The sequence below is a fragment of the Mixophyes fleayi genome, chromosome 7, assembly GCF_038048845.1.
Source record: "Mixophyes fleayi isolate aMixFle1 chromosome 7, aMixFle1.hap1, whole genome shotgun sequence".
Taxonomy (NCBI): domain Eukaryota; kingdom Metazoa; phylum Chordata; class Amphibia; order Anura; family Limnodynastidae; genus Mixophyes; species Mixophyes fleayi.
In genome coordinates this window covers 102,973,567-102,984,000 of record NC_134408.1, presented here as the reverse complement: position 1 = coordinate 102,984,000, position 10,434 = coordinate 102,973,567, and the positions used below count along the sequence as shown (strand labels likewise).

At 36.6% G+C, this 10,434-nt stretch overlaps 1 protein-coding gene across 1 annotated transcript; it reads left to right on the top strand.

The window, feature by feature from the left end:
• Nucleotides 1-618: 618 nt before the first annotated feature.
• Nucleotides 619-5,396, top strand: LOC142097001 (gamma-crystallin-3-like). Its single transcript, XM_075178611.1, has 3 exons — nucleotides 619-670; nucleotides 3,927-4,169; nucleotides 5,104-5,396. The coding sequence occupies exons 1-3, from the start codon at nucleotides 662-664 to the stop codon at nucleotides 5,377-5,379; spliced, it is 528 nt and encodes a 175-aa protein (XP_075034712.1). The 5' UTR covers nucleotides 619-661; the 3' UTR covers nucleotides 5,380-5,396.
• The last annotated feature ends 5,038 nt before the right edge of the window (nucleotides 5,397-10,434 follow it).

The following is a 10,434-nucleotide window of genomic DNA, read 5'->3' as shown; positions in this document are numbered from 1 at the left end:
AGATTCAATACACAGGTGCCCCTGTGTGACAGAGGGCCTTGTAAAAAGTAAATTACTTATTCAGGTTGAATTATGTCTGGTTGCCATCAAAATGTAGGGCCCTGATTAAATTTAATATATCTATCTATCTATCTATCTATCTATCTATCTATCTATCTATCTATCTATCTTAATGTAAATATTTTAAAACAGAAAGGAAAGCAATAAAAAAATAAATCTTGCTTACAATAATTTCAGTTAAATTCCTGTGCAAAAACATTACCAAAGTGAAGATAATGCTTTCAACTAAACAGAATAGTAACTGAAGCAGAAAAAGTACCAGGTAAGCATTCTGCTGAAAACTTTCATAGGGTATTAGCTGGTCAGTCACATGACCACCCTGTTTCACGTGCAGAACAAAAGACATTTTCTGTACACTCTGAACATTTACTAATTAATTCACAAAATCCTGTCCCATGTTTCCTGGATAAAAAGAGTGCAATACCATATTCAGTAAGCATGTATTAACAAAGGCATTGCAATATACAATAAAATCATTGTCAATTACAAAAGATATACATTTTCATTACTGGACAAAAATAATTTCAGTAATTGACTATAAAAAGCTCACACCCAGAGAATTAGATTGCAAATAGCTGTCTTGTACTAAACTCCTGTTAACATGGGAAAGGTGAGTTTGAAAAGTGAATATACTATAATCTGTACTGGCTTTAACCATCTTGAGCATATAATAACTTATAAATATATCACAATGGCTACATTTGTCCTACAATTATAAGCTACAACATATTAAATATTTTGTTGCCGCTCTAGTCTCAAATCTGTACTAGTAAAGGAAATATTGCTTAAAAAGGAGTAGCTACAAGGTTGTTTGGCAATTTTATTGATTAGCAACTTAAAAATATGCAACAATTCTTGAACAATAGTTTAATCTTGCTGCTCCTATACTGTATGTACCATGTTATAGTCTCTTAAAATGTAATATTCCTAAATTTTGCAATATAATGTAAACTAAGCATTTGATTTTTCTCAGCTTGGTGCAACTTATTTTTTCCAAGTTAACATAATAAAGGAAAGAGATCTGAATAGAGGAGCAGGATCATGAGCATATGGGGCCTGAACAAGTTTGTTTTAAACTGCGCGTAACTAGGCTCTGCATACTCCCGAAGTCAACAAGGAATGAATTTAAAGATATGCGTGGTGATGACTACCAGTGCAGGTTTACTCTGCTCTACTAGACCAGGCACTGTAGGATACGTACAATAGCTATATGAAATATAAAGTCTCAAATGAACACACAGAAAAAATATATATATATTCAATTAATGTTACATGGTAATATTATATTAATTTATGATTATACATGGACATTTTTTTTTTTTATTTCTAGAAAAACATTTATTGGGGTGTTCCTAATGTCTACTGTACATAACAGACATTTTTAAAGTTGCTCCTGATTACAAACACATTTTAGCATGCAAACTCAGCTGTCATAATTAGTATTCAGGACTTTGACTAGACCTCTGGCTGGTGCAAGAGATATGGCAGAAAATGAGTGTACTTCTGTGTGCGCCTGAGTTTTACTTGGAGGTGGCTGCAGGGGAATGCCCTTACTGTACATTGACTACGTGCATTCAACCATCCCCCCCATTCCCTTCCCGAAATCGTAGGCTGTAGTAAGTGTCATTTTCACTCGGAAATGACTTGGACGGGGCTGCATTCTGATGCATATCGTCCGGTTCTTATGCTTGAGCAGAGTGCATTTTGGGACGATACCTACAAAATTGGCAGATATTTTCCTTAATGACTTATGCCTATGGGGTGTACAATTAATGAAGTCCTGACACCATATTCTACATTGTTTTTGATTTTTTATTATTTGCTAAGTACATAGTGCCTTGTGCAAATATTAAGAAGAGAGAACATTATATAGCAAGCTCTCAAGCTGATCATTCAATTTTAATTGGACTGTGCGCATATACTATTCTCTCTTCCTAGCCTGGACTCCTGGATACCTATCATTCCTCCTGCAGTGATGTATCAACTTGGGTAAAAAGCATACAGAGAAGAGCACATAAAGAACATCTCACGGAGTGTGCTCTATTAAATGTTTTCACATGGGTAAACAAGGGCACAGACAAACCCAATTTTTTTCCATATTACACAGTGCTTTGTGGAAATAAGAAGCCAATGTAAATACTGGGGACAGGTTGTCTTTGATTAATTTAAGGTGTATTTATTCACAATATGTAGAGCAGGGTCAATAATAAATGCAGTCCTTACTGTGGTGACCTGTCATTTTGCATAACTTTATGCCTGAGAAACTATACTTTAATTAATGAAAGTGATAGCTTAGATAGCCTAGTTTAAAATAATTTACATTATTGTGTTAACATAAAGAAACAAGTCTAATTCAAGTTTGTATTGTAAGGGAAATTTCCAACACTGAGATGATTAGGTATAATCACAGCAGCTTATGCTACTGTTTAAGAACTAGCATAACAACGCCTCACAGACACACAGAAATCAATATGCCACTAAGACCCCCTTAGTTTGAACGTTTATTTACTCACTAAAAAGTTTGATTTAACAGTTACTAAAGATAAAAGGGGTAAATACCTAAGTGTATCAGATTGGTAAAAATCAAACAGGGGTTTTGAGTAGATCTTGTTGACTGTAATTTTGGAATTGGAGAAAAGTAGCAGAGCAGTATGAAGGGGAAGCACCACCTCTAAATATTGCTGTGTGGCCGAATAAATTCTACTAATTTTACATTGATGGAAAAAGGTCATCAGAAAATCTAATTATAGTGGCTGATATTTAATCAAAAATCAATCATTATTAGTATATGTACTATACACATGACATTATACAGTAATGAACAATATAACAGACATTTGTGAAGAAGATAAAAAATAGTGTAGCAAGCGCATCTTTATTTGTGTGATTACAACTACTTTTTCATCACTGTAATCACACCGTGATAAGCCAAATATTTGTCCTTTAACCACAATGGTTCTGAACAAACATTGCACCTTGTCAATGTTTGAGCTGTGTTTATTTCATCTGTCATATTGGAGTTGCTTGAATTCTCAAACATATTTGCAGATCAACTCCTTGCATCCTGACGATAACAATGGAGATAAGATTGGAAGGAACCTAGAGAGGTTCTTTCCACTGTTCTCTCTCACCAACAGTTTCTGAGGTACTGAAACCACCCCGTCTGGCGCCAACAATCATTCCACAGCCAAAATCCCTTATCACTTTTATTTGCCTTTCTGTTGTTTGTTCTGAACAACAATTGAACCTCTTGACCATGTCTAGATGCTTTTATGCATTGAGTTGCTACCACATGACTGGCTGATTAGATATTCACATTACTGGGTCGGTGTACCTAATGAAGTGTCCAATGAGTGCATATTCTTATGCCAATGTACCTATCAATCATGTTATGTTTGTGTATGCAATATCCACTCATCATATAATTATAAAATATTCTGATGTTAAGTGCTACTGCACTAAAATACTTTATACTGATTTTTAATAAACAATTACACAAAGAAGCTTATTATAAAGGTGTCATTTAGCACCATTGCATCACTTTTGCTCTCTGTCTACACTTAGATTAATGCCTTTTAAAGCAGTAGGATTAATAATTTGCATATCTAGTTCTCTCCTTGTGTTCTACACTTCTATTGTGCAGGGGGAGCAAATGTTAAAAAGTCAGGTCAAAACACAATCTAATTTAGCCTTTGGATCTTCCCTACTTATTAAACTTTTCCTCATATTTCCTCAGAACTGCTCATGTTTATAAAGCTTATAACATTTTTAAATATTTATCATTTTATGCATTTTATATGTAATGTTACCATTTATTCCTTTAAACTTAGGTATTTTATTTACAAACCATGCTTTTCTTATTGCAGATAATCTTCTATGAAGACAAAGGCTTTCAGGGCCGCTCTTATGAATGTAGTGCTGACTGCACTGACCTGACTTCATATTTTAGCCGTTGCAACTCCATCCGGGTAGAAAATGGAAACTGGGTGCTTTATGAATATCCCAACTATAAGGGTCACCAATATTATTTGAGGAGAGGAGAATATCCAGACTTCCAGCAATGGATGGGATTTAATGACTCCATCAGATCTTGCCATTTGACTCCTCAAGTAAGTTATTACACCTAAGTTTCCTCACTTGTGCAAGTGACGGGCTTGGTTTGTTTCCATGTCCATTATATCTAACTATGAGTTAATTCAAACCTTGACAATTAGCTGCTATGGAATTGCATCTTCCCCATTGTTCTACTACTTATAATCTTATGTGTAGAGGATTCCCCTATATTGTAGTTATTTGTGGGGTTGTAAAAAGAGCTGGTTTGACTGATGACACAGTGCTAGTCATATGGCACACATGGAATGCTGCACCAATTTTAGCACACCACTCACCATCCACACTTTATGTGAGTATGTGTAGCCAACACTTGATTACATGGAACATTTTGTCCACAGTGTTTGTGCACTGTATTGTATCATTTGTCTCAGGTTAAATCAGTACATCTGTATGTGTTTCTACCCCGGCACTTATACCACTTACACAGGAGAAGTGATATTATATGTATTGACAGGTGTTGACGTGGGTGGATATTTAGTATTGGATGAACATTCACATAATATATTAAATGTCATTACATTTATTAGAATATATATATTCCTAGCTCTTTCTTACATCCTGGAACCCTGAACATCTTCATTTTCATCAAAACTATAAAAAAAGCTTTCAATTATACCAATTACAATTACAAGTGTATATTTAACCACATATAAATATTGTTCCCTTGTAAAAGCCAGGACAGGGGGCAAATGTCAGGGGCTACATCATCTTTCCACAATGCATGCCACCTATTCACAGTGGTCAGAGCACCATATCAATACCATCATTGCACATATCCAGGCATGACTTTGGACTGTACTCACTAACATAGGAATTTAACACAAGCAATATATATCTATTTAGTCTTTTAATAATTAGAATAATTATGTTGTTACATTATCAAGAATAGCTGTTAAAAATAACAAATGCATTCTTACTTTTATTTCACAGCATCGTGGTCCTTTCATAATCAGAGTTTATGAAAAAGAAGAATTCAAAGGTCAGATGATGGAGTTCACTGAAGATTGTCCCCATGTATTTGAGCAATTCCATTACAATGACATCCACTCCTGCAATGTGCTGGATGGTCAGTGGGTTTTCTATGAAGAACCCAATTACAGAGGGCGTCAGTATTACCTGAGACCTGGAGAGTATAGAAGATATAATGACTGGGGTTCAACAAACTCCAGAGTTGGCTCTTTCAGACGAGTACAGCATGTGTATTAAATAACATCACCATAGTAAAGAATTCGCATTTTGTTTTTATAAATAAAATAAAGGTGCTTACTTGACCATGTGTTGCTGTTTTTAATGTTACATTTCTACACAGTCTGAAGGGATATAATTGGAAACAAAGAATTTGATGGCAGAAAACAACATACCAGTCAATCTAGTCTACTTTTTGTGCATGTGTTTGTTGTTTGTATTTTTTTGTTTTATGTTTTGTTTCTATGTATTTTGTTGCTGTGTTTTTGGACTTATTTTAAGGCCTTAACAATAGCAATATGTTTGACCCATGCTTTAGTGAATTAATTTACTGTATAAGTCCCTACCATAGCAGAACACCACAACTGCTGGGAGACTATTCCATGGATCTATCTGTAAAAATGTTCTTTCTTATACTACTTTTCAGTTTTCATTCATCCAACTAAAAGTCTGTCTACTTGTTCTAATATCCTCACATACTTAAAAATGCTGCCTTCCTGAATTTGATTAATACTTTTGAAATATTTGTAAGCTTTTATCATATCATCTGTTTACATGTACAGCTTTTAAAGTCTTCCCTGAAATTTTTTGTCATGTAGTCAATGCACCAGTTTAATAGCTCTTCAGTGATTTTGTTTCTTACTGACTATTCCCACTGCTTCTTGAAACCTAACTGAACACCAGAAACTAAATGTGTTCAAGGTGCATATTAACAGCTAACACTGATGTGTTGATCATCTCAGAACATATGGAACATTATTAATTTTATTGTCTATTATTTATAAAGTGTTGACACCTTACACAGTGATGTACTTTGGGGGATCATGATGCAAACAAATTACGAACATTGACATGAAACAGAAGGTAAAGATCACATTGCCCAAATGAGCTTACAATCTTAAAAGTGTGGGGAACACTTGACACATAATGCAGCAGAATAACAATGGTAGCTGGTTGTGGGAAAGTATGTGTGTGACTAATTTAAGGCAGAATAATTATTAGCCAACAATATTACAGCAGCCATTGGCTGGCATTTTTGTGGAGTTTCAGGTGGTGTGGATGGAAAAAATACAGTAGAAGTTGGAAGCATTTAGTTGAAAGCTGTGGTGGCACCTCCTATCACTGCCACATACATCCCCAAAGGAGGAGCTTGGCACTTTTACTGGTGATGTGTTGATCAGAGAAGGGAATACTGCATTGGTGCTGTGTTTAATAGGGCATCTGGTTATTCAGCTGGGGGGATTGCTGAGCTTGGGTAAACTGGTAGCATATCGCTATGCTAGCATATACTAAAAATATAATAATCCAGTAATACCAAGCCTCAGTTCCTCATAATTATATTTAAGAGGTTGTGAAAATATATACTTAGTAAAGTGAAACAGCTTACAGGGAAAGATATGAGATAGCTTCTATCTTTTTGTGATAATACTGGGCTAATGTGTAGGTCCTTTGCCAAGTCAGCACAAACTGGTCAGCTCGAATGCAGCCTTATGTGTTGTCTGTAGGAGTTTGGAATCACTTAGGTAAACAATTGGGAAAATAAAAGTGCACTTTGTTCTACATAACAAATAAATAACCATTCTTAGGATATTGAGGCTACCTCTGGTGAGCATGAATCATTGACTGTCTATGTATGCAGTGCTAGCTGCAACTATTTTGTGTAACCTCAAAGGGGCCCTAAAACTTTTCAATGCATAAGATAATTTGTAAAAAAAGATAATCCCCATCTTTCTTACATATAACCATTTATTTCACAAGTAATGATTCTGGAGAACAACAGATGTCTTCCCATCCAAATCCAGCAAATAGTAGACCATCACTGGCCCAGTGAGTTTCTTCAAACAATATGTCAGCCGCTTTGGGATGGACCTCATGTCCTCATGGACATTCTGCACATTTTGCAGAGTGACCTAGAGCATTTGCCCAACATTCCAACAGCAATACCACCATTGACCAAACTCTTGGTGGTGTTACATTTCAATGAGTCTGGATTATTCCAGACAACAGTAAGTTTCACGGCAGGTTTGTCCCAACCTACCTTTAGTCTTGTGCTGAAGGTGGTGTCGTGGACTTTTCTGTTGTACATCTGTAACTGTAACCATTTGCTTTTCAATAATTAGAAATTAAGCCATTTTTTTTAAAAGAAAGCATTGCCACTCGATAAACATTCAGGCTATATCTGATGCATCTCTCCAGATTTGATGCTTGGTTGCTAAATGGCCTAGAAGCAATCAGGCATGTGGCCAAAATTAGCCAGGAGGCAAGGAGGAGCAAAACTACATGGGGACGCATGGCTACTAGATGTTTTTTTACTTGAAATTATTGTTTATTTTTTGTCCTAAATAGGTCATAAAATTGTATACATTGGACTACTAAAAGGTTTGTTTGAACCTTGACAAAAATGTACGGCACTCTTTGTATTATGGTTTACTAAATAAAAAATGTGTTGAATACTGTTTGATAGTTTGGCAAAGTTCCACAATCATTTGTACACAATTCGTGTCCGAATGCACAGTTTTATGTTTTGCTTTGTTACAAAGCAGACAATGCTTACCCTTTCCACCCTTGTCTCCTCATTCCTATTTTATCACACTCAGAGCAAAAGGTTACATAGCTGAGATTATCTCAACCAGAATGGTTATAGAATGGACTTTCAGGCATGTAAAAGTATAATTCCGTTGCCCTGACCAATCTGGGGAAGCACTTATGTATGCGCTGGACATTAAGTGTGAGTTCATAGCTCAGTGTGTGATATTTAGCAATGTTGCCATTTCGCCTTCAAGACATATGTGTTTTCAAGTTACTTTTCATGAAATAATTGTTATGTTTATTTAAAATGTAATGCTTACAGTAAATATACAAATAACCAAGGACACCAGGTTTGTTTTTTTTCAAAACAGTTCATTTAGTGGAGCAAAAAACAAAATTGTGACACACACAAACAAAAGTGAAACTTACAAAAATCATTTTGATTTGCGCACTTGTTTTCCTCATGGTCAGTATTCCTAGTGCTGGTGGATCTCAGGTACCTGCATATCACACTAGCAGAGGATGGAACAGGCACAGCAGCAGATGGCACAGCCCCTGGCTCTGCCTAATCTGCTCCCCAGAGACAGCAGGTACAACAGTAGCTGATGTATGTCAAGGCACTCTGCTTTCAAATGATTTATAATAGTAAAATAGAATTTTTCAACATTAATTTGCATGTGCAACTCTTTCATTTATTTTATATGTTGACATATTTCATTCTATGTAGGTATTCTGTAAGTTGCAGCTGGTAGAATTCATCTGCCTCATCACTTTTTATGTGAGGTTGAGAGGTTCCCACTTAGGAGACTGAGCTGCAGATAGTGGGCTGAGATGCCTCTTGATCATCCTCACTGTCACTGGGTTCCTCGACATGTGTAGCTCACATAATGGAAACAAATGTTTTGTCACGGTCTGTATGAGAATGGATGGGTCAAAAAAAAGAGACTACATAGGGATAATACTCAAGGAAAGGGGTAAACGAACCGCACCAGGTACTGAGAATAGATATTATCCCTATTAGAAACTATTCAAGGGAAACAAATGTATTCTTGAAGGGTGTACCCTACACTAGATAGCATATATATAAGTGGCAGAGAGAGAAAGCAAGTGTATTCAGAGGCACTCTGGGATAATATAGAATTAAAATATAACTTTTAATGGAATATCATTAAAACGATTGAGGACAGAAAGGAGCGAAATATGAAAAAGTGAAAAAATATAAAAAGTGATTATAAAATTATGTGCATTGTGTTATTTAAAAATGCACATAAAAATTTTAGTTGCATGGCTTCACTGTTATCACCGATTACTTGTTGATCTAGGTTGATCACTATATAGAAAGTGTGTATTGGTCACAGAGAATAGATCGCATACGACTTGATAAATACAAATAGGTCTAAATTTGCGAATCTACATCAATATTCCATGGAAACATAAGGACACAAGTATATACATAATTGGTTTAAATACATGGCTCTATGCTATCTGTAATGAGGAACCACAACTCATGCAGACCCTTAATAAGAAAATTCTGCATCTATATAGGTTATTTACCCAGTAATAAGTATACCAGGATAGCTGCACTAGGTTCCTAAATGCTTCCCATGTCCTGTAATCGCGGGATTATGTGTATCACCCTACCTATCAATAATCTGGGGAGCAATTCATGAAAGGAGCCATAGCATCGGGATACAGTGAAGCGAGACACCAACGCGCGTTTCGCTCTTACCTTTTTCAAGCCTTGCACACATACTTTACTTACACATGTCCCCTCTACCCAGCTGCTTTGCTCAGACATGCCATCTCTGCCTACATGCTTTACTTACACATGCTCCCTCTGCGCACATGTTTGATTACACATGTCCCCTCTGACCACATGCTTTGATTGCACATGCCCCCTCTGACCACATGCTTCACACACAAATGCTCCCTTCTGCCCTCATGCTTTACACACACATGGTCCCTCTGCCATCATCAATTACTCAGACAGGCCTCCTCTGCTCACATGCATTACTCACAAATGCCCTATCCCATCACATTTCCCCTTCATCTTACCTTTCTCATCACCAGTAACTTGAAAATTTCCAGCAGCTCCTGCACTGTATACCATGTGACTGCTGCAGCCACATGATATGGTGACAATGAAAGTACCTGAGATGAAGGGTCTAGCCACTACAGAGATGTAGTGCAGGCAACCTATGCAGTCTGTGCATACGCGGCCGCATCACATAATACTCAATGCGTCTGTGTCATTCATTCAAAGATTATTGTACTACAAGCTGTAATACAATATCTATGAATGAATGACGCAGCCTTATTGACTAGTATGTGATGCGGACTGCATAGGCTGCCTGCACCGCATTAACACTGGACCACAAGGTGGCCCAAATACAATTTAATTGTCTAGATATGAGGCATATGCCCCCCTGCCCCATAACGCATGCGTGCCTGCCGGAAAACAAAATAAAGTGGTTTAAAATAAAAGACAGCTGAGGCTGAGACCCCCAGGCAGGCCCAGGCCCCGGTAATTTGTAGCCCCCTGCCCCT